Source organism: Ptychodera flava, chromosome 10, assembly GCF_041260155.1.
Source record: "Ptychodera flava strain L36383 chromosome 10, AS_Pfla_20210202, whole genome shotgun sequence".
Classification (NCBI taxonomy): Eukaryota; Metazoa; Hemichordata; class Enteropneusta; family Ptychoderidae; genus Ptychodera; species Ptychodera flava.
Genome location: NC_091937.1, coordinates 9,604,330 through 9,631,716, shown reverse-complemented (window position 1 = coordinate 9,631,716; position 27,387 = coordinate 9,604,330). Strand labels below are relative to the sequence as shown.

At 38.5% G+C, this 27,387-nt stretch overlaps 1 protein-coding gene across 1 annotated transcript in view; it reads left to right on the top strand.

The window, feature by feature from the left end:
* Positions 1-27,387, top strand: part of LOC139141933 (dynein axonemal heavy chain 5-like) — an 89,905-nt gene that overhangs the window by 37,193 nt on the left and 25,325 nt on the right. Inside the window, 26 exon segments of the mRNA XM_070711698.1 lie at positions 501-701; positions 1,362-1,442; positions 1,703-2,107; positions 2,937-3,055; positions 4,317-4,616; positions 5,654-5,894; positions 8,227-8,426; positions 9,101-9,254; positions 9,864-10,259; positions 10,687-10,905; positions 11,191-11,510; positions 11,986-12,164; positions 12,734-12,921; positions 15,499-15,693; positions 16,344-16,478; positions 16,665-17,072; positions 17,479-17,721; positions 18,439-18,720; positions 19,452-19,574; positions 20,340-20,472; positions 20,909-21,027; positions 21,624-21,746; positions 22,486-22,728; positions 23,212-23,364; positions 24,017-24,157; positions 24,433-24,526. Coding sequence (XP_070567799.1) covers positions 501-701; positions 1,362-1,442; positions 1,703-2,107; positions 2,937-3,055; positions 4,317-4,616; positions 5,654-5,894; positions 8,227-8,426; positions 9,101-9,254; positions 9,864-10,259; positions 10,687-10,905; positions 11,191-11,510; positions 11,986-12,164; positions 12,734-12,921; positions 15,499-15,693; positions 16,344-16,478; positions 16,665-17,072; positions 17,479-17,721; positions 18,439-18,720; positions 19,452-19,574; positions 20,340-20,472; positions 20,909-21,027; positions 21,624-21,746; positions 22,486-22,728; positions 23,212-23,364; positions 24,017-24,157; positions 24,433-24,526 — 5,395 coding nt within the window.

Here is a 27,387-nt window from a genome sequence, read left to right as displayed (position 1 = left end):
AGTGTTAAGAAACTCTTTTTTAGTAAGGTAGCATCATTTACCACCTTATTTTAGACGTGGTTTATTCCTACAAGAAATATTTCATGTAGAGCTATTATATTTCAGAACAATGTTCCTTGTTACATCCAAATGACAATGAATTTCAACCTAGCTTTCTAATTTGTAGAGTTTAATGGGTTTGTGCACCACCTTGGTTGTGTGTGTATTGTGAATGCTATCAAGATCTGATCCACCCACCCACCCACACTTACTGTGTCCTGGTTTTTATCACACACAGGTTTTTTTTATCACACACAGATTTTCTCATTCCTTGGGATTTCCCTTCTCACTCAACTCACTGGTTGTGGAACCCACATATTGTGAATGCATGGTTTGCTGTGTAAAACCCCCACCCCTTTACATAGCCTTTTTATTGAATAGAGATCACTGGTAGTGTCTCTCACAGGGCACTGCATCAGAATTGTTATTAACACACAAAAAATTGATGATTGACTTGACAGGAGATGGAAGAAAGCAAGGATGATAAGGATGACAAAGTTGCCATCCCGACCAACTTCCAGAAACCTCTGCACAAGCTGATAAGTGAACACAAGGACGTGATCAAAGTGGTCATCGTCCTCAATACCATCATCAGTTCATTCCGGACAGAATGCCAAGAAGTGTTGGATCAATTTACTCAGTATTCCGAACTCTGGAATGAGGTATGCTGTGTTTCTAAGTGGCTCCAAGTGTCCCCTCTTTACACCATTGGCACATATTTTGCTCCATGCTTTCTGTGACTATATGACAATGTAAGCTGATATCGTCACCTGGCATGTGTGTGTACGGTGTGTGCGTGGATGTAAGTGTGTGTGTAAATAAGTATTTTCCCCTGTACAACAGCACTTAGGAAGCTGTCAGAGTCAGTCAAAGCCCCCTTTTGTTGGGTCAACTGATTATGTGAAATTTTAAGTTGATTTCTGTCAGTCAAACTGAGGATGTAAGCTCTAAACAGTAAATCTACAATATGCAATGATGATATCAATATCTGACGAGATTAACCTCTTTTATTATTTCTGTTATTTCTGTATTTTCATTCATTGCGACAAAATGAATAATGTTATTACTACAATTTTATTACATGAATTCTTGTACAGATCAGAATTCAGTCGTCAACAATAACATAGGACGTTATCCACATACAACATAAAGTCTTTGTTGACAAGTTGAATAGTTTGTGTTTCAGCGAGATTATAATTGATAGATCAACAAATGTATCAAACAAGCAAACAAAAGTAGTGGAACATTAATCAAAACTTACAGCAAATACAGATTTATGATAGGAAAAAAAAGTAAAATATTCTATTTTCCTCAAATTACAGGAGCCTGAGGAGAAAGTGAAGCAATTCATGGAAGGAAACCCACTGACAACTGAGATAGAAGCACAAGTCAAATACTACAAGGTACAAAACTGCTGATTGGCAAAGAAAATAGGGAATGTTCAAGTTTTGACACCAGCAGCCAATCAATATGTTTGATTCATTTTAATAAGCATTTTGTTGTTTCTGTATGTCTACTTACCGTTGAAATATATTGTTGATTTATATATTTGTATATCTTTTACATTTTTTTTTATTCATTTTAATTTATTTAATTTTGTTTTGTTAAATTTTGTTTTATTTTGTTTTATTGTATTGTATTCTATATCATGTCACTTTTTCAGGCTCTGGAGACAGACATTGAGGAGATGTTGCCTAGTTATCGAGTTGGAGCAATCATCTTTTTAACCGAGAAACTACAGATGGCTCTGATCACGGAAGCCAGAGCCTGGAAACTTGCCTACGGTAAAGCGCTCAACGGCAAAGCCAGCAAAGACATGCTGGAGATCTTCGACTTCATTGACAACTTACAGAAGAGGTTGGCTCGGCCAATCAAAGACCTGGACGATGTGAGAGCTGCCATGGCGTCACTTGGGGAAATCCGCGAAGCTGAGATACGAATCGATATGACCATCGGCCCCATTGAGGAGTCCTACGCCTTGCTGAACAGATATGAGATGACCTTCCCAGATGGCAATGCTGAGAGAGTAGATGGGCTGACCTATGCTTGGAAGAAACTCACTGCACAGGTAAATGCTGCACTTTGAATTCCCCTCACAGTCTTTTGACCCTTTCACCCCCATTGTACATCTATGGGTTCAACCAGCCTATTCAAAACTATGGGACTGAACCAAAGACTGTTTGTGAAACATCACAAGAGCCTAAAGTGAATTTTTATCTCACACTCAAAAAGAGTAATTACTGTTGTCAGCTACATACGGTAGGATAAAAAGCCATCGTCCAGTTGCAAACACTGGCAGGTGAAAACTTTATGAATCTTGATTTTCTAGTGTTATTTTTTATGGCGGTCAAGTAATGTGTGGTAGCTTAGTCCTTTATATGCAATCTTTTCACTTCCACTTGTTTAATCTTGTTTTCTCAATTGCTAAATTTGACCCCTGTATACTGGGTAATTATATCATACCAGTATATTGATGGCACAAATAAAGTTAATCTGATTGGTTGAGTCGTAAAAACAACCATGCTATTTTGAGATATCGCACGGTTGTAACGGGTACAAGCTCTTATCTAGAGAAAATTTCCTTTTTTTTAACGTTCCACGCCAGAATTGCAATATACTGTTATGATATAAACCACCCCAGCAATGGGTATACCACTCAGTTTTGACCAGTTCACTTCATATATGCACTCGTTATCGCTCACGATATGTATCGTGAACTGGTCAAAATCTTGTGGTATAAAGTCGCTGGTTGTGGTTTATTGTTGAAATATTCGTGTATGATAAAATGTTCCTGCTACAATACTGCATGATTGTCCATCATGGGGATACTTTTTTTACCATATGCGTCCCCTTCAGCATAAAAATATTTACACTTCTGTATCTGTGTCTGTTATTAGTCCCAGCAAGTCCAGACACACCTGCTCAAGATCCAGCCTGGTATGAAAGCAGATCTATTGAAGGGCGTGGAAGTTTACATACAAGATGTCCACTTCTTTGTGGATGACTACAATGACAAGTAAGTTTTCATAATATGATTAATATTTTTTATTTTTCATCAGTAATTATTGTTTTCTCAGGTCTTGATGAAATTTGATCCCACTAAAGGTAGTATGCACCTCATAATTGGACGATTTAAACTTTTGTTCAAACTTTCCGCTAGGAAACTGTGAACCATTCCCTTTCGAAATCATGAATAAAAATCAGGGGATACTGAGATATGGTATGAGAGAAAGAAATAACCCAATATTAATTGGCTCTTGAATTCAAAATGGCGGCTGTCCATGTGTTCACTCACTCTGAGGTGAAAAATGAAATTTTCGATTTTCACAAAAATCAGGTGGTGAAAACTTTACTCCATGAGCTTCAAAATTAATCCCCCTCCCCCTTCCCCCATTGGTAAACCAAAAGAGTATTGAGAGTTCAAATATCTGTCCTTGAGGCACATTCTACCTTAAGGTAGTATGCACCTCGAAAGTGAAAGACTTAAACTTTTGCTCTAACTTTCCTCAAGGAATCTTTCAATCATTCTCTTTCAAAATCAAGAATAAAAATAGGGGGTCACCGTGCAAATTTTGGTAATAGAGAAACAAATTACCCAAGATTTACGGATATTAGAAATTCAAAATGGCCGCCATCCCTGTGTTAACTCTATAGAGAAAAATAAAAATTTTCGAATTTCGAAAAACTAAGAGGTGAAAAGTTTTCTTTCACCAAGAGCTTTAAAATGAACCCCCACATGTAGTATATCGGAAGAGAAGTGTAAAAGTTTGAGAGTCCGAATGTCTGTCCCTGAGATGCGTTCTACCTTAAGTCACATTTCATGGTGTTCGATACATACTCTTTTATGTTGACTACAACTTGTCTACCTTTAAAGTAGTATGCGCCTCAAAAGTGAAAGACTTAAACTCTGGCTCAAACTTTCCTGAAGGAATATTTCAACCATTCTCTTTCAAAATCAAGAATAAAAAAACGGGGGTTACCATGCAAATTTTGGTACTAGAGAAACAAATTACCCAAGATTTACACATATTTAAAATTCAAAAGAGCAGCCATCCTTAACTCTTTGGAGAAAAATAAAATTATCATTTTTCAAAAGACTAAGACAGCGAAAATTTTTCTTACATCAAGAGCTTTAAAATGAGTCGTCACTAATGTTGGATCAGAAAGAACTGGAAAAATTTGAGAGTCCAAATATCTGTCTCCGAGGCGCATACTATCTTAAAAGTTGCTGTCAGTGATTACTGATTCTTCATTCATTTACTTTTTTTTTTGCACAGGGGACCCATGGTACAGGGTATTGTACCACGAGAAGCAAGCGACCGTCTGCAGTTATTCCAGGCACGTTTCGATGAACTATGGCGTAAATTCCAGACCTACTCAGGCGGCGAAGAGCTGTTTGGGTTGCACGTGACCGAGTACCCGAACCTGCAGCGCATCAAGAGGGAGCTTGCGCTTCTGCAGAAGCTGTACAACCTGTACAACGATGTCATTGACAAAGTCAACGGTTATTATGACATACCATGGGTAGAAGTGGACATTGAGAAAATTAACCAAGAACTGACAGACTTTCAGAACAGGTGAGTTCCAACGGATTTCTGTTTACTCTGCTGTGTGAAAAAAAGTAAAAGTTTAAATACAAAGCCATTGGAAAATAGCACCTAGCCCTTGCTGTTGCTTCTGTTGCCAGATGGTAAAGATGCACTTACACTGTTACAGAGGGCAAATTGATCCTTTTTTCATTCACCCCGTTTTATGAATGATCAAGAAACATGGTCTTTAGATGCCACACATAAATAACTCAGTGTTCAGGCCTGCTGTTGTAAAGAAGTATTTTCCTGGGGATACCTTTCATAGTTAAATAAATACAAACATACCCCGTAAGATGGTGTTGAATTGTACTACCACTGAGCAGTGGCAAAGTACTCTTTAGTTTTGCCCATCAGATTAACACGGAGTTATGGAAGCAGTTTGGTTTCCATAATGTGTTAACAGCCAAGCCCCTATGTCTATGGGAGAAACTAGCAAATTCAATACTAGTTTGATACAGTGTCTATGTATATGTATGTATGTATGTATGTATGCATACATGTATGTATACATCCGTACTCATGTATGTATGGATGGATGAATGGATGGATGGATGGATGAATGGATGAATAATTTATGCATGTGTGTTCGTATGTATGTATATATGTACGTATGTAGATCGGTAGGTACGTGTGGGTGTATACATGTGTGTATGTATGTTCATATGTACATGTACCGGTATGTATGCATGTATGGAAAGTAAAGTAAATTAAAGTAAAGTAAAGTAAAGCCTTTATGAAATCGTATCCCCCTTGGAATCTTGATATATAAATACAATAAAGGTACAACACTACAGTGGAACAAAACAACAACAGCAACAAAATGATAAAAAGAAAAAAAAATATATATATCTAAATTGTATATATATGAGATAAATATATATCTGTATATGTTTTTCCAAAAGAGAATTATGTATGCATGTATGTGCATTCGTATGTATGTATCCATGTACGTATGTTTGTACGTATATATGTACGTATTCTACTCCATATTTGACAATGGGGATGTACTTCTTGTTCTGTTTCAGATGTCGTAAACTTCCAAAGGCATTGAAAGAATGGCAAGCCTTCCTGGACCTTAAGCAGACTATCGATGATTTCAACGAGACGTGTCCACTGTTGGAAATGATGGCCAACAAAGCTATGATGAAACGCCACTGGGATAGAATCGCGCAGATCACCGGACACACGTTCGACGTGGAGTCGGAGTCGTTCCTCCTGCGTAACATCATGATGGCGCCGTTACTCAAGTACAAGGAGGACATAGAGGTAGGTCAGCCAGAGGGTCTATCGCTGACTTGTCAAAGATGCGCAAAGGAGCAGTCAAATCTTCCCACCGTTTTTCTCACTCCCTTAGTACCATATTTCAATCTCATGATATTATTCTCACAAGAGACGTTACGTATAAATAGTTTGTGAAAATGGTGTAGCTATTACCAAAAGAAATATCAAAGTCATTGAGAAACACGCTATCAAGCCAAATATATGTAAAAATGTTTATTTGGACACCTCTCTTATAAGGACTGTTTCAATGAAGAATAGATTTTTCGTGCCGTTTGAATCAAACTTCATCTAGCTATTACAAACCACCTCCCCTTTCAACAAAAGGAACATGTCTATATTCAAGGGTTTTCATCACAGCTGGCTTTCACTTTACATAATCCTGTATTCAATGTGCATCTTTGACACTTCAGGACTATAGACCAATCAAAAGTTTCAGATCAGTTTTTCAACATGACTGTCTGTCAGCATATGGTGATCTGAGATCCAGCATGGCGTTTTTGTTCTTTCAGTGTCTATGTTGTCTTCAAACTGTTTTTCTGTTGATCCCAAATCAGTTATGTCATATTGGGTTTGCCATTTTCAAAATGTCAGGCTCATACTTTTCATTGATTGTTTTTGAAAGTCTGCTTGTTTTCACCCCAGTTTTTCTGTGTTTTTACTGTTTTGCCAAGTGACTCCTCTTTTACTTTTCAAAAAGTCTGTGATTTAATTTTAATTTTGGTTTATTTTGTTGGACCCGAAGAAATCTTGTTTTTTGTTTTAAATTTGTTTTTCACACAAATCATCTCGTTTGTTGCAATTTTTGTGTCAAACAAGCAGAGTAAGAAAAAACCGGGAAGAATCTTCCTACTTAAATACAAAGATGATATCGAGGTAACAGGACTTATATCCAGATCATTGTGGCTTCCTCTACCCCACCCAGCCCACTCACCGCAAATTTTTTTACCATATTGTCCTAATTGAATGTCAAATACAAAGCATGTTGTACAAACAGTTGATTTGAATTTCATCACTTTTCTTTGTTTCTTACATTAGGCCTACAAGTATCAGTTCTACATCTACTGTTTTCAATTTCTTACAAAATTCCTAATATTATCTATTCAGTGTTCTTCATGAAATAAAACGGTACTTTATGTTGTCCTTTTCATATCACAAACGGGAAGTCAAACAAAAAACAAACTGTGTCAGTTACCTAACCAAGTATTCATTTTCACAAACAAACTTGTTTCGCAGATGTTCATTTCTTTCAAAACATCAAAAGGTCCAAAATCAAAATCACCCACTGATACGTAAACAGGCCTACATGTATGCATGGCTTACAGAAAGTCTCTTGCATTTTGTGAAACTGAATACTCTGTTTTTTTGAAAAGGTGGTCTTTTTCAGTTTGTATTTTTGAGTGCTACATGATTTTGGTTTTGCATGACACTTTTGTTCATCCAGGCTGTGTTATCTTTTGTGCTTACCCCCCAACTATAGATTGGTTTGTCCGGCAGTTATCTTTAATACTTACACGCCCTCTTAATCTACAGATTGGTTTTCAGTCAGTGGATGCTGTGGCCTGGTTGTCTGAAATGGATCTCTTGGCAATCTTGTGGATAATTCCACACTCCCTCCCCATCTTGTCTATCTTTAACTTTTCATCACCTCCCCCTCCCCATCTGGTGACACATTTCTCATCACTTTGCTTGAAGTGAAGAGACACTATCCTCTTCATCCCGGCTCTTCCACATTCAGTTCATGTTACCATGGTTACCCATATTTAACAAATTTTCGGCTATTCCAAAACATTCCATAACATGGGTCAAAATACGTCATTTTTCTTAAAATTTATGACATTTTCTTTCATTTTGCAGTACATCAGGTCATCTTACTCTTTTGTTTTTTTCCTTCATTTCTATATCTCATTCTTAACAGAATGCATTCCATATGTACTAATATTTCACTTCTCTGTTCAAATTCTCCTGATCGTGTAACTCTCTCTGTGTCCCCCGAGAATGTTTTTCCTCAGGAATTTTTTTAAAAATGTGAAAAATGTTGTTTGCCGTAGGGGAGGATGTTCCATATATTTCCTGACAGATATGGCTAGCCAATTAAGTGAAAAGTTTCTGTCTTATTTTCAAAATTACAATCTTTCAAAAGGACAATGAATGATATCAATGTGGGTACATGTATGTTTTCCCATACCCATTCAGGGTACATTAACCCAATGGGTATACATCGTGTTAGTTTTCACAGCCCAGAAAAAACAACCACCCACCTCCAGTCGTCATCCAATCATGTCACTCATGTTTCCATGGCAACATCCCCTTTTTGCAGGACATTTGTATCTCAGCCGTCAAAGAGAAGGACATTGAAGCCAAACTCAAGCAGGTCATCGCTGAATGGAACGCCCAGAACTTCCAGTTCTCAACATTCAAAGCGCGCGGTGAACTGCTCCTGAAGGGCGATCACACCGGTGAAATTATCTCACTCATGGAAGACAGCTTGATGGTGCTGGCTTCACTGATGAGTAACAGGTGAGTCTTACACCCATCCACCCCTCAGATCAGTAACTTAGTGGCACAGTCCCATAGAAAATGGGGTGTTCTAATAGTAAATGGGAGAAGAATGCAATGCTTTCATTACCTCCTTAGATTGTTGCCTCCTTAGATTGTTGCCATGCCAACATTTATAATCATCTTCCAACAACACTAGTTTTGATAAATTTACTAGTTTGCCCTATATACACAGAATCAGTGGCAGATAACCATCCGTCTTCAAATTCATAGTTGGAATTCTACACAGGGATGGCTTAGGTTTGAGGGTCAACAAGCTTGGTTTGCCCGGCATTAAAATTTAATACCACACTGAAAATGGAAAGAAAGGTTCTGCTACTTTTTCTCATCCTGACATCAAAACCACAAATTGTCAGTTTCATCCTCATTCTTCCAACCTTGTCAACCCTTTTACGAGAATGGTTTGGCCCAAACCCTTTGTTAGGAATGGTGATTGTTGACCTTTTCACTGTGAATTAGGGGTTAACAGCATTTTGATGCCAGCGATGAAAGTACCATCAATTCATAAATTTTCCCTTGATTGTAAAATTGTCAATAAAGTAAACACAGAACTGATCAGTGGTTTGTGCAGTCTCTGTAGAGACCGGAACAACAACAATTTCTGACTTATTTGAATCTGTTTCTCACCTGTACAGATACAATGCCCCTTTCAAGCCAGAAATTCAGAAGTGGGTCCAGAAACTGTCCGGCACAACAGAAATCATTGAGAACTGGATGGTTGTGCAGAACCTTTGGATCTACCTAGAAGCTGTGTTTGTTGGTGGTGACATTGCCAAGCAGTTGCCGCAGGTAAGATTTTGAACTCCCTTTGTTTTTATGCAGATATGTACTTTGTGTAATATTCATACTATGGTCAGGGGCCATATGCTCCTGGGAAGTCCTTGAAAATCCTTGCACTTTCATGCCTTCTTTCTGGAAAACCCTGGAAAAGTCCTTGACAATGAAATTTAGTCCTGGAAAGTCCTGGAGACTTGATTATCTACCCACAGTTTTCATAAATAACGAGATAATCAGTCATGATATCATAAATATGATGATGTAAAATCATACATAAAAATAACATATTGTAAAAATTCTATCTGGAGAGCAGTATCTTGGACCTCAAAAAGTCCTAGAAATTGCTGAAATAAGTCCTAGAATGTTAAGTGGCTTTGAGTGTTTGGAGCCTGTATATCTCCAACCTCTCCTGGTCAATTTCAGAATCAATTTTAACTTTTTTGAGTCAGTTAATACATGTCATTTGTCTTGGAGGGCTCACTGTTTAATATTGCAGTGAATGTGTGTGGTAGTCTTATTTTGAAGTCAAAGTTGTCAAGGTGAGAGATTGTGGGCATTATTATGGAAAAGATATGCATTACAGCTTGTCCAAAACTTTAATCTTCTGCTTTCCACCAACAGGAAGCCAAACGTTTCTCCAACATCGACAAGTCGTGGGTGAAGATCATGCAACGTGCCCATGAGAACGCCAACGTAGTGATCTGCTGCGTGGGTGACGACACTCTGGGACAGCTCCTTCCCCATCTGCTGGAGCAGCTGGAAATCTGTCAGAAATCCTTGACCGGCTACCTGGAGAAGAAACGTCTCCTGTTCCCCAGGTTCTTCTTCGTCTCCGACCCGGCGCTGTTGGAGATCCTGGGTCAGGCCTCAGACTCACACACCATCCAGGCCCACTTGGAAGGGCTCTTCGATAACGTCAAGACCGTGGTCTTCCATGAGAAGAACTACGACCACATACTCGCCATCTCTTCCCGAGAAAAAGAGAAGATTGACCTGGATAAGCTTGTCAATGCCCAGGTAGCTGATACTGTCATTTTTATACGAGAATGAACTGTTACTGATGTCTTTCATAAAGAGTTGTCTCTTTGCCTTTTATCCAAGATGCATAAATTAATAACAATTTCACACACAAGTGTGCAATGGAATCTCAAGTTGAATGGTCCATAAAATGTATCACAAGCTATTCTATCATGATCGAATTCAGACATTATGGGTACAAACCTTCATCTGCACTTTCAAAGGGTCGTACCCAAAATGTCGATGTACAAGTGTTTTTATCTCCCACTGGTCAGTTCAAATTTTGTAGTAACTGTATCAATTTCTTTACTTGTTGCAGTATTATCCCTCTGTTGAGGTAGTTTGTATGGTTCTATCATGATCGACTTCCTTCACTTTTCTTACTGTCTGTGAAAGTTCACGTTTTGAAATTCTCCGTTGCTTTTAGGGCAATGTGGAAATATGGCTGAGTGAGCTGCTGGCGACAGTCCGGCGTTCCATCCACTCCATCATCCGCACAGCTGCCATTGCTATCTCTGACAAGGAGAACTTCAAAATCATTGAGTTTGAGAACACCTACCCGGCCCAGGTTGGTCTGCTAGGCATACAGATGATTTGGACCAGAGATGCAGAAGAAGCTCTGAAGAATGCCCGGGCAGACAAAAAGGTATGCAAGTAACCCTAGCATGTGCTTCCCATGACAACTGTTACCATGGCAACTATAACCATGGATACAGGCTGTATTCTCAAAAATGAAGTTATAAAGTGATGATAGACGAATTTAAGGATTATTTGAGAGTTAAGCTATAACAAATAGTATGATCTAGAAATATTTTGCATCCATCCTATCATTTCCTATCATTAGGAAGAATTTAAACATCCCATTAAAACCACCTAGATAGGCTTGATAAAAAACCAGGAATTGACTGATAAAACTGCGTTTCTTTCCCAGATCATGGCAACAACCAACCAGTATTTCCTGGATCTATTGAATATTCTCATCGACATGACAACGCAGGAACTGACCAAGTATGAAAGAACCAAATACGAGACACTGATCACGATTCACGTCCATCAGAGAGACATCTTTGATGACCTGGTGCGCATGCACATCAAGTCGCCCAACGACTTTGAGTGGTTGAAGCAGTCCCGTTTCTACTTCAAAGAGGACACGGATGAGTGTCTCATTTCGATTACGGATGTTGACTTCCACTACATGAATGAGCCTGTGGGATGTACTGATCGTCTAGTCATCACGCCCCTCACTGACAGGTACAGTTCATAGCTGTCTCCCCTGTCAAAGTGTGGTCAACCCCATTGTTTACAATTAGATCAGGGTCAACTTCCAAAAAAGGGGTGCAGCGATGAGACCATGATTTTGTCCATTCGTTTTAATCTTGTAGCAAACCCATAAACATCATTCTCTTTTGGATTTCAATGAAGCTCACAGAAATTAAAAAACAACAAATATTGGACAGTCATTTCATTTCCTGTCAGACTATTCATTGCCAGTTGTGTGTACCCATGGTGCAGCTAAACTTAATATTTTTTTTCGCCCTTGCGTAGACAATAATTTTTCACTTTTCTGTAATCCACGCAGTGATGTTAACTACAAATTTAAGAAAGATGAAAAAGATATACGAATATTGACAAGAAAATGGAACTGCAAAAAAGCTGAAAATTAAGAGATGACATTTCCATTTTGAAGACTTGCAAAATACATATATGGGATTCCATTACATTTCAGATGTTACATCACACTAGCCCAGGCACTTGGTATGAGTATGGGTGGTGCCCCAGCTGGTCCGGCAGGTACAGGCAAGACAGAAACCACCAAAGATATGGGCAAAGCATTGGGAAAGTATGTAGTTGTGTTCAACTGCTCTGATCAGATGGACTTCCGTGGATTGGGCCGTATCTACAAAGGTAAGTACACCATGTCACACTTATAGTGCCCCCTAGTGTTAGAAGTCAGCAGGAATGTAACTGTTGAAAAAAAATGTTATGGACTGTGATAGACTTTATGTATCAGTGAAAGTAAGTTAAAGTGTACATTTTAACCCTTTTACCACCATGGTTTGACCCAAACCCATTGTTATCAATGGTGAGTGTGGACCTGATAACTGGCAATTGGGGATGAACGTGTCAAGTTCAAATCTACCGGAAGTCTGTTCCCATTGTCAGTGAAGAAGTCATGGTGAATTTCACTATGTACATAAATTTTTTATGTATATTTTCTGTTTTCATAAACTTAGAGAGTCTTGCTCTTTGACAAAATTTTTTCATAAATTACAAGTTAACAGTAACTGGGAATTATTTGTATTTACTGTCAATGTTTTATATAACATCCAAACCCAGAGAATTCATTCAGTGTACTGTCTATTTGCTTATCGCATGAAATCTAGACCCATCATTATATTTACTGATATTGACCCCTTTCATTTAGTTATTGACTTTTGTTTTACTTTGAATATCGTTTATTTGTATTCACGCAGGTCTGGCCCAGTCTGGAAGTTGGGGTTGTTTTGATGAGTTCAACCGTATTGAACTGCCTGTGTTATCAGTCGCAGCCCAACAGATTGCCATTGTACTGGTTGCAAAAAAAGAGAGAAAACCACAGTTTATCTTCACAGATGGAGACGTGGTCGACCTCGACCCAGAGTTTGGTCTCTTCATCACTATGGTAAGCCGATAACAATATTCTGTATTATTTTCTTTGGCAGGGCCACGATTTTGCAGCTAGATTTGTCTGATTTATTATCTAGAGATATATATTTCTATACTTTACCCTTCCAAACGTTATCTTTTTCGATATAGTTTGATTTCCGGGACCGGTGATATTTTACGATAGACACTGAGAAGTTGTCAAGCCAGCAATGCACTGCAGTGTAGGCATACGCACGTGCACCGCACTTTGCCGATACTATACTGAAATTTTAGTTTCGATCTTTAGTTCCCGAGAAGGGGACTATTTTGGTTCTCTCTGAAGAACAAGGCCATAGATAATCAATTTGTTCTTTCCTCATTGATGGTGTCCCGGACTTTGGAAAAGTTGGTTTTTATACTGGTTTGTATTTCGGACCGCTGACTTCGACATGTTCGAGGGTCTATGGTATTTCCGGGGCAGCTTAACTTTGCATCCAGTTTAATGCAGTTGTTCATTCTATAAATGCGTGTTGCTGTTTTACGGCATTGACAGAGGGTTGAGAACGAAGTTTTTTTGACTTTTTCGAAAAGTTCTTTGTAATTGTTTAACTTAAAATCTACATTAATCAGACATATTTCATAATCATTTAATAAAAGTTGTAATCACACAAAAAACTGTAAAAAAAATTTCGAAGTTCAAATTTAAAAAAATCTAAAAAAATATTTTGTTAAATTTAATCAAGTTCTAAAATGTCACAGGTATCAATTGATTGTTTACAGGTATTTCTGTTTATTTGTTTACCTTGTAAACATAAATCTAAATAACTTTTTTCATATATGCAAAGTAAATATGATGGAATATGATTATCATATTTCTGTTGATGTTCACAATACATAATGCATACAGCGATCAATGTCACAGGTATCATTTGATTTTTTACAGGTATTGTTTATTTGTTTACCTTGTAAACAGCATTCTAAATAACCTTTTTCGTTTATGAAAATTAAAAACCATTGAACATTTCATCAGCAATATCCACAAAAAATTTCATCAATTTTCAACAAGAAATGCTTGAGTTATTGCAAAAAGCACAAGAAATTGCAATTCTAGTTTCCTCATACCATGTTCAAAATGGGGTCACCTGGTTGTGATGATAACTACAGGTGTCTACCATGGCATAATTTCTAAATAGGAAGAAGTTTTTTTCAAATTCAACAGGACATATCTCTGCATGTACTGAACCGATTTTCATCAAACAAAATGCAATCAATTGGTCTTGAAGAGAGCTTTCTTTTGATATATAATTTATTATTATTGTAGCTGTCTATCAATTTCATGTAAAATCCCTAATATCGGTCTAGATGTTCTGTGTGTGCGTTTTAATTCCATGTTGATGGTCGATTTGCATCGCGGTCCAGTCCTCGTGATCCGGTATTCCCCATTGTTCTTCAATTTAATCGCCGTCCCAACGACGCGTTCTGTGTTGCTGTCAATTTGTATCAGGGAGGACTCTACCTCCATGATTTGTATCGCGATCTCTACGTTCCGTGTTGTTGTTCGTTTTAATAGTCTCAACGTTCAGTGTTGCTGTTCATGCAGCCGATTTGCATCGCGGTCCCATTTAATTTAATCACTGTCCCATTTACGTTTTAAGTTACTGTCGATTTGCATTGTGGTCCCGACGTTCAGACTAGTGCATTTTATAAGTGGCAGTCACAACGTTCAGTGTTGGTGTTCATGCAGTTGATTTGCATTATGGTCCCAACCTTCTGTGTAGCGAGTGGCGAGGCAGGCTCAGCCGAGGGACCGTGGTCGATCGTACGAACCAGAAGAGACAGGCACATTATGGTTCAAACACTCAACACTGAAAAAGTTTACAGTTGAGCCGTTAATGTTTTTGCCGCTGTCACAGCCACCAAAAGAACAACGTCTTCCCATAGTGAAGGAGGACACTGTCCTGATCATGTAAGCGGAAACCCTAGAAGTTACCCCCCGTGGGGAGCTTACGGAGGTGTGAAATACTTTAATTCCCGTTATGAGATACGGAGTCGGGCAAACTTCGGAAAGCCGAAAAAAGTCGACTGGAGAGGTTCGGGGGACACGCCCACATTGCATTTTTCTTTTGCCATATTTCATAATCATGCGCGCTAAACGAAAAAAGAAATGAATGTAAATGTTTTATAGACCATCAACTGTATTTCTGTGATTTTGCAACATGGGCATTTCACCAGACCTTTAAAAATGACTGCAATGATTGATATCTTTGCTCACTCCAATGGCAAGAGAATTTTTTTTCCGTGAAAGTCAAATAGTATATACCCATATTTCTGTCACTTTATGAATAACAAGGTGTTGGTGAGATTTATGAAAATCTGTTCTCAAGCCCTATTCTACTCCAATTCATATAGTGTTTTAGCAAGACTTTCATATTTTAATGACACAGTCATTTTCAAAACTAGTGAAAATTGCCTTCAAAATTTTATCAGTTTTGTAAACTTAATTACGTCATCAATACAGACAAACGATAAACAGTCCCCTTTTCACCACATAAAAATGCAATCTGAACCATGAAAAATGCTAAACTCATTCATTTTTCCATTATTTTGTTCTCAGAACCCAGGTTATGCAGGACGTCAAGAGTTACCTGAGAATCTGAAGATTCAGTTCCGTACCGTCGCCATGATGGTACCAGACAGACAGATCATCATGAGAGTCAAACTGGCTAGTGCCGGTTTCCAAGGTAACGTGCTGCTGGCCAGGAAGTTCTACACACTCTACAAGCTCTGTGAAGAACAGCTGACCAAACAGGTATGGAGTTTGTTGTCATGGTAATTGTTTTCATATTCAGTGTTGCCATGGCAATGATGGCAAGTTTGTTTTGATGCGGAGTACAATGGAAAAGACAGAAAGGGAATGACAAATGTTGGACAGACAGACAGACAGACAGACAGACAGACAAACAGGCTGGTAGATAGCCAAATATGCTGGCAGACAGATAGATATGGCAAAACCAGAATTGTTAAGAAACTAAGAGAAAGAATTGATAACACTGCCATTGATGCACTCTGCAAGACACTTCAGTTCATGACAGTAGACACAGCAGATTATTGTATGACACAATGAAATGTAGTGATACATAGAGATACAAGGCAAGACAGCGATGGAAAGATCATCATTGATACAAAAGTGTCTAGGTTTCTGTAATGTTTCATGTTCAAATACAAGACTTGGTTAAATGTGACTTAGGGATTTTGACTGTTTATTTCTGTAGAAAAGTGAATGTTGTCAAATGAAGTAATTACAAAACAACATTCATTGTCAGCCATTAAAAAATAGAATCAAGTTCTGTTATTAGTTTTCAGTCATTAAAATATAAATTGAAGTGAAGGCATCATGTGATATGTAACAGATCACGAAAATCAAATTGTGTTAACTTGACTCACTTCTTTTCATTATAGGTCCACTACGATTTTGGTCTGCGTAACATTCTATCTGTACTGCGTACACTGGGAGCTTTCAAGAGAGCTAACCCAGAAGACAGTGAACAGACCATTGTCATGAGAGTGTTGAGAGACATGAACCTGTCCAAACTGGTGAGTTATCTGTTTCATTGACGCTAAACATTTTGCCATGGGTGACAACTTGACAATTATCATCTGGTTGTGTATGTTATACACATATTTCTGTGGGCGTTTGCACACATAGTTTTTTTATCCCACGGTCAATTCAAATTCTTGGTTTAACCCATTGATTAACTCTGTGTATTTTTCTTGCAATAGGTTGATGAAGATGAACCTCTGTTCTTGTCACTGATCGATGACTTGTTCCCAGGAATGCAACTGGACAAAGCCGGCTACCCAGAGATGGAAGCGGCCATCGAGCACCAGGTTGCGGAGTCTGGCCTGGTGCACCATCCGGCGTGGGTGCTCAAACTGATCCAGCTGTACGAAACCCAGCGTGTCCGTCACGGCATGATGACCCTGGGACCCAGCGGTGCCGGCAAGACCAAGTGCATCAGTGTGCTGATGAAAGCCATGACTGACTGCGGCGCACCGCACAAGGAAATGAGAATGAACCCAAAAGCCATCACCGCACCACAGATGTTCGGTCGATTGGATGTCGCCACTAACGATTGGACGGATGGTATTTTCTCTACACTATGGAGGAAGACACTGAAAACAAAGAAGGTATATCAGGCAATCATTTAGTTTGCAGAATAAGTAGTGAAACAAAACAGCCTTTTGCAGTGTGTAACTTCTCTTCCCAGTCTTTGTATATCCTTATCCATATATCTCGATGATGTATGTTCTGCCACTGGCAAAACATGAATAGAGAATAAACTCTGTAAGGTGGTTAGTGTATCACTATATGCATAATCTGATATGACCGCAAGACTGACGAAACCTGGACCCTCTCGGAACAGTTTAACAAATCAATATAATTCTAGGGGGTCCACTTACTTTACAAAGCTATGTGAGGCCCCCTTAGGGAAGCCCAATTGTTTTCACAAAGGGGATTCATCCTAGTGTGCTTCAGGTGTGCCAATGCATGCTTCCTCAATGGCTGACATATATAATATAATTTTCCTTGCAGGGTGATCACATCTGGCTGATCCTTGATGGTCCGGTAGATGCCATCTGGATTGAAAACTTGAACAGTGTACTCGACGACAACAAGACGCTGACCCTGGCCAACGGTGACAGAATCCCCATGTCTCCCACTTGTAAAATCATATTTGAAGTGCACAACATCGACAACGCATCACCAGCCACTGTGTCCAGAAACGGCATGGTCTTCATGAGTTCCTCAATCATGGACTGGTATCCAATCATTCAGGTAAGTCAGTAACTCAGTGTGGAAGATGCAGAATATCTAATGGATGTGACAAGATCACATAGTGTGACAGAGGTCTGGCTGTGCAATGCAATATTATAGTGTGTTCTAAGGCTTGTGAAGTAAGCTCATCAAAATCCAAAGTTTGAATTAATAAATAATTTGTTAACTTAGACTGCTGATGTCTGCCAACCTTTCCACTCTGTTTAAAAGGCCTGACTGAAAGATGCAGTCCTCAATCCAGGGTTCTCCCATTAATTTTTGTTGACATCGAGAATTCGTATGGTGTCAGTCCGTTGTTTTGCCATTGACATTTTTATTGGTCAATTTGCTTCCCGATGAAGCTAATGAACAGTCTGCTCCTTTAATAATGTGGCGACATGTCTTTGAAGTGTGTCAGGTATTACTATGGAGTGTGTCAGGTATTACCACACTAAGCACAAGTTGGAATTTTTAAACACCAAATAATCAATCAGTCAAACTAAAACTGCACATGGAATTTAGTATATCGATAATTTATTGTTTCATTATTAGATAGATAATATCTTTTGATAATACTGTCAAAAGCCTATTTTCAAACTTGCCTTTCTGTAGATCTGCTTGTGTGGTTGTAGTATTTCAGAAATTTTTCCCTGTACTGATCATCCTCAACTGAATGTATTGATTTGGTGGTTTTATAACCTGACCATGACATCTTACTTTACTCTAACTCCCTCACAGGGCTGGCTGATGCACAGACCACCAGACCAGCAGGCAATCCTCATGCCCTTGTTTGAGAACCACTACAAGGACCTCCTGAACCACGTCTGGAACAACCTCTTCCCGAAGATGGACCTCCTGGAGTGCATGTACGTGAGGCAATCCATCGACATCCTGGAGGGACTCATTCCGGGAGGCGAGGACGGCGCCAAGCCCGCAACAAGGGAACACCTGGAAAGGCTGTTTGTGTTCGCTTTGATGTGGTCCATTGGTGCCATCCTTGAACTTGATGATAGAAAGAAGGTCAGTGTTTTAGAGGATCATTTGTTGTGTCAGTGCAACAGACACGTTTTGTGAAATTATAATTCTTCTTATAAATGCACGACAATAATTTTTGACATTGATAAAATTCAAAAAAAGTGAAATCTCTGTGTAAACCAATTACTGAACATCTGTCACTTCACATTTCACATTACTATTATGACAGTTTTGATAAAATTTAGTCAATTTGACACAGCAAGGAAATACAGAAAATTTCAAATGCACTTTATTTCACTGTTGCAATAAACAATCTCTTTTTTTACACATTACAAATGCTTCGCTTTGCTGTCTGTTCATTTCCACTCAGTAAACTTATATATAATCAGAATGACCCCAGTTGCTCTGCTTTGTCTGTTTTACTCACATAAAAATTTGTATTGAATTTGCTTGAATGTATGGAAAATTATGTAAATAGATTTTTTATTAGCATATCATCATGTGACTGAGGTCGACCAATGAGAGCGTTTAGCAGGGTCAGTACTCTTCAGTTTTGCAGTCAGAGTCCATTACCATTGCTTCCTATGTATTACAGTTCAACATACTATGAAGTGTGATTTTTATTTCGCAAAAAGAGGTAAATTTTCACAGATCCATCAATAATATGCAAAATAAATATTTGTCAGAATTTTTTTATGAGGTTTTTTGAAATTATGCAGTGAGGAATGGAAAAATTCTTGCAAGAGAGTTATCTCCAACTGTGATTTTTTTAATAGATGGAAGAATTCCTGGTGGAAAAGGGCGGACTAGACTTGCCTAAAGTTGACGCTTCAAAAGGAGAGACCATCTTTGAATATGTGGTGGATGAGAATGGCAAATGGGAACACTGGTTGTCAAGGGTAAACAGTGTTTTATGATATCTCCATATTATGTTACTTTGTGTTCTCATGCCAATAAATTGTATGCAGTCTGAAACGAATGAAGGCCCATCTGTACATGGATGTCAAATATTTGATTTCTCTACTGTAATTATTTATTCACTGGCACTCAATGAATCATTATTATTTATTTACCTGTCTGACGATTTCCCAAAATTCATTTTAGGTAGTATGCGCCTCGAAAGTGAAAGACTTATTGCTTTTGCTAAAACTTTCCTAAATGAAACTTTCAACCATTCTCTTACCAAATCTATGATAAAAATTAGGGGTCATCGTGCAAAGTTTGGAACTAGTGAAACATATTACCCAACTTTTTGTGGCATTTGAAATTCAAAATGGCCGCCATCCCTTTGTTATCGCTGTAAGGAGAAATGGAATTCTGATTTTCACAAACTAAGTTGGTGAAAACTTTATTACTCCATAGGCTTTGAAATGAGCCACCAACAAGTGGTAGGTCAAAAGAATGTTGTAAAAGTTTGAGAGAAGGAATATCAGACCTCGAGGCACATTCTGCCCTAAGGAATAAAAAAATGGAAAGTACATCGAAATTACGGCTGTGCAAGGAGCTTTAAACACAAGTGTGTCAACACACCATGTGTTTGCACATATACTTGAAAGATGCATCTTGGTGTTCAAGCTAAGTCGCCCATTTTCAGTGTTTGAATGTAACATCTGTACTTAGTGAGAGTTCTCACCTTTGACCCCCACCAAATGCCTCCCTTCCAGGTGCCGGAATACGTGTACCCGACAGACCACACGCCGGAGTATTCCTCTATTCTGGTGCCTAACGTTGACAACATCAGGACAGACTTCCTGATCCACACCATTGCAAAGCAAAGCAAAGCTGTACTGCTGATTGGTAAGTCACTCAGACACTCTGTCAACTTACCATATAACTTCATCTTCTGTGCAGATAAGCCATGAAGGAAAGGCAATTTTCAAATACCTAAATTTTTGTACTTACTTCATCAATATTTCATATGATTTTCCACCACCACTGTGACACCATTGTGTCTCTTTTCATGGATTAATCTCAGCAGTTTGATGAAATCAGTCCTCTGTTATTTTTATTTTTATAAACAATTCACAATATAGATATTTCTTGTTAAGGAACTCAACACTTGATTTTTTTATCCACTGTGATTTTCATAGTGTGTTTATCAGTAAATGTTTGAGAAATGATTAGTCAGCAGGACAAAGACGTGAAACGAAAAACAGTTTACGAAATTCAATCCGTATCATTTGTTATGTAGCAAAATGCAAGTTCTCTGAATGTATCTCATTTTCCACTTCAGGTGAACAGGGAACAGCCAAGACAGTGATGATCCAAGGTTATTGTTCCAAGTACGACCCAGAAGCTCACCTCACAAAGAGCCTCAACTTCTCATCAGCCACCACTCCCAACATGTACCAGGTAAGCAAGGGTCATGGGTCAAAGGTCAAAAAAAGACCATGACACAACCACCATCAGCAAGGTGTCACTAACTGTTCAGACTCTGAATTGGAGTAAGGGAAACAGCAGAGGCTGGTTGATCAGTACTGGGGTATGATTGCATCCCATCAAGAGGCTGATATTATACCGGTCTATTTCATTTTTGAATACTTTATACTGCCAGTAGGACTTTACAAAATTAAAAAAAATTAATGAATCACACTGATGCTTTTGATATAGTCTGAAGTCCACAGTTTAGTGTTTGTAGTGTGAGATGCGAAGCAGATAGGTGTTCTTTTAGGCAAATTATATTAATGAGCATTGATTTGGTATTAAAATTTGATATTTAACTTAATTCCTTTTCAGTGTGGACTATTCATCTACCTCGCATCATGCAGTGTATAGTTTGAAAGTTCTGCATAACGACAGACAGTTACTTTTCTGTTCTGCCCATTTACATGTATATTGTCTGTGGTAATGACTTCATTACAGTGAATGACAGAACTTGACCTTTCAAAACTTTAATGTGGTAACCGTCACTAGATCCTGAATTTGGCTGTATATTTTTCCTTTCATAGCGTACTGTTGAGAGCTATGTTGACAAACGAGTTGGTACCACGTTTGGTCCACCGGCCGGCAAGAAAATGACGGTCTTCATTGATGACGTCAACATGCCAGTTATCAATGAGTGGGGTGATCAGGTAAGGCTGGCAGCAATCTCTGTGATTGTATTTCCACACTCTGTGTTTTTCTGAAAAGCACTTTCTCTGATTCCCATTCGAGGCATGGTTTTTCATATGCAGTCATTTTAACTAGGATTTCAAAGCCAAAATGCTAGGAATCTGATTTTTGCTACACACAGCAAATTGCCGAATTGTGTTAAAAATATGCATGTTTTCAGGTGCATCAATATCACCCACAGTTATTAAACAGGAACTTCCACTATAAAAGCTGGATTATCGTAAATCTATGCAAATGTAAAAAAAGCCACGCTACTGATCGGACATGCCGTGTTTGGTCCCAGAATCCCATAATTTTGCCATGTTTTAGGCAATGCTACGAGAATTCAAAACCTCCCTTCAAGTGTACGGAAATGGCTACTTCATCAGTAATCCCAGTATTGTGCACCTGCGGTCCTGTAACTTCCCGTTTAAGTGGATGTCACTATGACATTTTATCCCGGTACACACTTCTATATATTAATGTACGTCAGAGCACACATTATCACAATACATAGCATCAAGTGTAGATCGGAAAAACATTCTCAGTGTAGCATTTTCAGACATCCTCAAGATTTAAGACAACAATTATCCACATTCTGAGCATTAGTCTGTATGGCTTATAAAAGCACCATCATACTAGCACAATATAATTCCGTATTAGAAATTTGTTACTGTAGATATGAAAACTCATTTGTCTTTTATATTTCCATTCCAACAGATCACCAATGAGATTGTACGTCAACTGATTGAGATGAGAGGGTTCTACAACTTGGAGAAACCCGGTGAATTCACCAACATTGTAGACATTCAATTTTTAGCCGCCATGATCCAACCTGGTGGAGGTAGAAACGACATTCCACAACGTCTGAAGAGACATTTCAACGTCTTCAATTGTACTCTGCCATCCAACGCATCCATTGATAAAATCTTTGGAACAGTTGGTACTGGACACTTCTGCAAGGTAACAATTGTTTTGTTTTCTCACTCTGCTTTTATTGCTATGCCATGCTGACTGGCCACCAGCTGCAATATATTTCTAGATCAGTCTGTGTGTCTTTTCATCACTGACTTGGTTTTTACATCATGATGAAGTTCTACTACAAAACGTATAATGAAAAAAAAAATTTGATAGAGGAGCTGAATTCTGACAAAGTGTAAACAGAATACAGTGAAAAAATTTGACTGAGTCTGGTCCTAAAATCGCACTCAAACATTGTGAAAATGCTACTGAAACATGCAACAGATTACATTTGATCTAACCCAACTTTCAATTGTATAAATCATGTGTATAGACTAGACATTGCGGTGTCATATACCTTGATGCTATCAGCTGACAACTGCAGTGTAGACTAAAAGATTGGAGTGACTAAAACACATTTCCAATCATGTGATATTGAACTTTGATCTTATCTACTTTTGTTTGAATTTGTTTATTTATTCACAGGAGCGTGGATTTGTTGATGAGGTGTGTGAACTTGCTGGCAACCTGGTCCCTATCACCAGGAAGCTATGGCAACGCACCAAGGTCAAGATGTTACCAACTCCAGCCAAATTTCATTACATCTTCAACTTAAGAGATCTGAGTAGAATTTGGCAGGTAGGAAAGCAATACTGACCTCATATCGTCATTTAAGTATCAAAGTGTGTTCTGAGATGAGAGGAATACATTATCCACATTCCCAGGCCTATATTAGGGATTCGGGTGGTGAGAACTGACATCAGAACAGGACATATCCACATTCCCAGGCCTAGTGTGATGAACGGGTGGCAAGACTTTGGTCATAAAAAGACACGCTTGATACAGCCTCATCATATGCATATCAAATTCAAATTAATGGAGACTTTTACATATTCAGTTCCGTAGGCAATATTACCACTTATCATGTGCTGCATCCTAAGCCCAGTGTTACCAATGTTCCTTTCAAACCCTCAAGATAACCACACCCTCCTCTTGTTTGAGGGCAATGTTATGAAACCAACTTATATTCTCCATTCTGTAATCGGAATTAACCAGCTTCCTACATTACTTTTGTTAATGAAATGGCTGCACCACTGATAACATATCAAAATTGGTGTAAGGGGTTAGAACACTCAAAATAAGTCCCCAAAAACAATCGTCAGTGCTTATTCTATATTATATACATTTGGCTGGTACACCCCTTTCATGCTTATGAAAGTCTCTATACTTGAACGGTTTTTATTTGTTTCATTTATGAGAAATTACAAGTCTACAAACTTTCACTTTCCAGGGTATGTTGATCACTAACGACGAAGTCGTCACAAACACCAAAGTTCTGATGGCGCTATGGAAACACGAGTGCACCCGCGTCATTGCAGACAGATTCACCAATCAAGAAGACAAAGATTGGTTTGAGAAAAGCTTAGTAAAGGTAAGACATTTATTTGTCTTGGCAGCAGAGTTTTGCATAATAATTTTGTTAATGCATATGAGTGCTGAGTTAGGGGCCTTTGGTGAGTTCTGATTGGCTGAGAGTTTAGGTCTTGCATATATTCTTTCTCGTTGTCGGTCAGAGAGAAATAGATCAACAGTTATGAGCTCTCCATGAACCAACTGTCTTGAAAAAAAATTAATGTTTCACATTACATCTTTCATGACCTACAAAAATGGAAGAGTAATTATCTTCTCATCATCATTTTTCACCAGCTTGTAGAAGAAGATCTAGGATCAGTGATTACTGAACAGATGGACAAAGAACCATTCTTTGTTGATTTCCTCCGTGAAGCACCAGAAGCTACAGGTAATGATACACTCAGAAAGCAACTCAAATATTGTAGCATTAATCCATGTATCTTGAACAAGTCTATATTGTGTACATATATACATGCGCACTTTTGTTCACACATACTTACAGTTCATGTAAACTTTGGCTTCAGACACAAAAGCACACACTCAAACACAATGTAACACACTGAGTATCTTCACATATCAGTGCCCAATTCCAAGCTTCTTAGAGATGAAACTTGATACTTTTCAAAGACAGTACCATCTTGAAGCATTAAGTTTTCTACTTTTGGTTGCCTCATATCTTACTGTACATCAGTGGAGGAATTAGCAGCTCGTAGCAAAGGTAATATCATGACAAGTCTGAGATGAAAGCCTAGTCCACCTTTCTTCCATGAATGCAGCCTACAATCCAAGTTTGAGTTGTTGTTACCCCAAGAATGAAGCATATTACGCTCTATGCCTGCCTCTATGACTTTGTCACAATTTGATAAACCCCATTGATAGCTCTGCTGATACTGCAGTTTTCAAAATCAGTCGGGAAGTAATAGTTACTTCAGCATTGGTCTTGCTGCATGTGTTTGGTGAATACATTTTCGATTGCCTGATAAATTACTTTTCTGAGTTGTTAGCACTTGATCTTTCTCTCAAGAAGATGTAGACCACCCACTTACTTAATGACATCTTAGCAAGAAATGTTGATGTCACTACACATGAGCCAGTGATGTCACTCCAAAGTATGTCAACACAAAAAGTAGTGATGTCAGAACCTTGAAAGGGAGTATCCAGCATTAGCCAATATGTGAAGGGTTTGCTCCAAACTTTTTGGCCCACCAATTTTTTCTGTTTTTTATGTTTTTCACAATTGAAAATGCATGGTCTTGTCATTGCTTTCCTGTGAAAGTTTGAGTGGATGATTTCTGAAATAATGGTAATATTTAAAGGGGCAGCAGCCATAACTTTAATGATTTGTTTACTATTGTTGTAACTTTAATGTCATGTATAGTTTCTTGTTCTACTCCCCATAGCATGTTAAAATACTCACTATTTAGCTTGTCTATACAGCATCTATCACATGTAAAATGTATTGACGTGTGAACTGCATTGTTATAGTTTACATCTGAATTCTAATCCAGACCTGAATTTATCAATAACAATGTCGTCTTCACACATACAGGATGATTTTTACAAGTTAAATATTATTTATTATCATATACCTACATTCACGTGCCTGTGTAAAGCTATGGGAGAAAGCGCCCTCAGATCCGTGCATTTTTTTTACGTATCACGCCCCGGCCCGGTGCCCAAATATGGGCAATCGCGTGCATTTCTGAACTATCTCGATTCTTGTTACTACGCGCGTTGCTATCCGCAAACGTTCCATTCGTACACAAAGCCAGCGCGAGATTAGGAAAACGTCTGCTCGCTAAGATAGTAGTTGCGCGTGGCGAAAGTGGAGCTGCGCAGGTGACATGAGCTCTTATTTCTAAATTCTAGTGAAATACTATGTATACTAAGTGCGTGCCTGTTCAGTATAAATTGCAAGAAACTGACATCACGCTTTTGTCCTTCTTACACCTCAATTTCAGCCTTGATCTCTGTTGGTCACGGTATAGTACGAATGTTGCTTTGCGCGTTCTAGAATTCTGCAGGTAAACAAATTTCGTCATCGTGTATATCAATGCGCGACGGGGAAGCGGCCATCGTATTTATGAAAAAGTGACACAAATGATGAATTTTTGATATCGCACGCATTTTTATTGCCTAAACAATGTTGAATATTATGTAAACTACACATTTATAATTCCATAAGGTATATGATAAAACCTTTACGGCCCTGATACGGCTTTTGCTGCCCTTGGTCGTACGGCGTACGGGCCCTCGCACGCTCGGGCCCTTCCGCCGTACGACCTCGGGCCGCAAAAGCCGTATCAGGGCCGTAAAGATTATTTCAACATGCTGTAGGGAGTAGAACAAGAAATTGTAGTTGACAAAAAAAATAGTGAAAAAAATCCCGAAAAGTTAGAGTTACTGGATCTTTAAAGGTATACAGTCACCTGTAATCTAAATATGCGCATATATGGTCAGAGTGGCGTTCTTTGGTATTCAAAATGCCCATGTGAGGGCGCTGTTTTTAAAAAGCAGCCACCCGCTGAAAATCTGTGATTGGTTAGATTTTATCTTTCCATGGTAACTGTGGCAAAATTGGAACAGGTGACAGTATACCTTTAAGCTGGAAATGTGAAACTTTGCACTTTTTATATCAGGTTATCATTTCAGGGTATTTTTGAGTAATTAGCATTTACATTTAGCTGCCGTCCCAATGTCTGCCAAAGAAGTACTCTTCTCCCTATCATCATTTTTCATTAGTGTTCTTCAAAAGTCATGTTGATTACATGGGAATGCAGTTTTTGCGTATGTCAACCCAACTTCGGTGGTCCTAATAGATATGATACATTCTTACAATTTGTGTGTGTGCAGTTTGTGTGACCTTTCAGAAATGAGGCATCTTTGAACATTGTATATCCAAACCAGCTCTCAATTGCCTCAGATAGAGACACAGTATATCACCTACATTTCGATAATTCTCTTATTCTCTTATGTCCCCCTTCCCTGTCATACTCTCGCTGTTTTTCTATTCTCTTTTCTCTCTCTGCCTGTAAATTTGGTGAGTTACTGGTCATCTTCAGTCTTACCTCTGCTATTTCTACACTGCCTTCACCCAAGAAATGTTGGGCCTCCTGTCATCTAGCTAATATACTCTCAATAAAAGTCTATGAATTCACGTCAAAATATTCTTAGAATTCTGCGCTTTTCAATTAAGTATGAAGCGTTGGCAGTCAGAAAATGTTTTGCTTTGCCCGAGGCATCATTCTT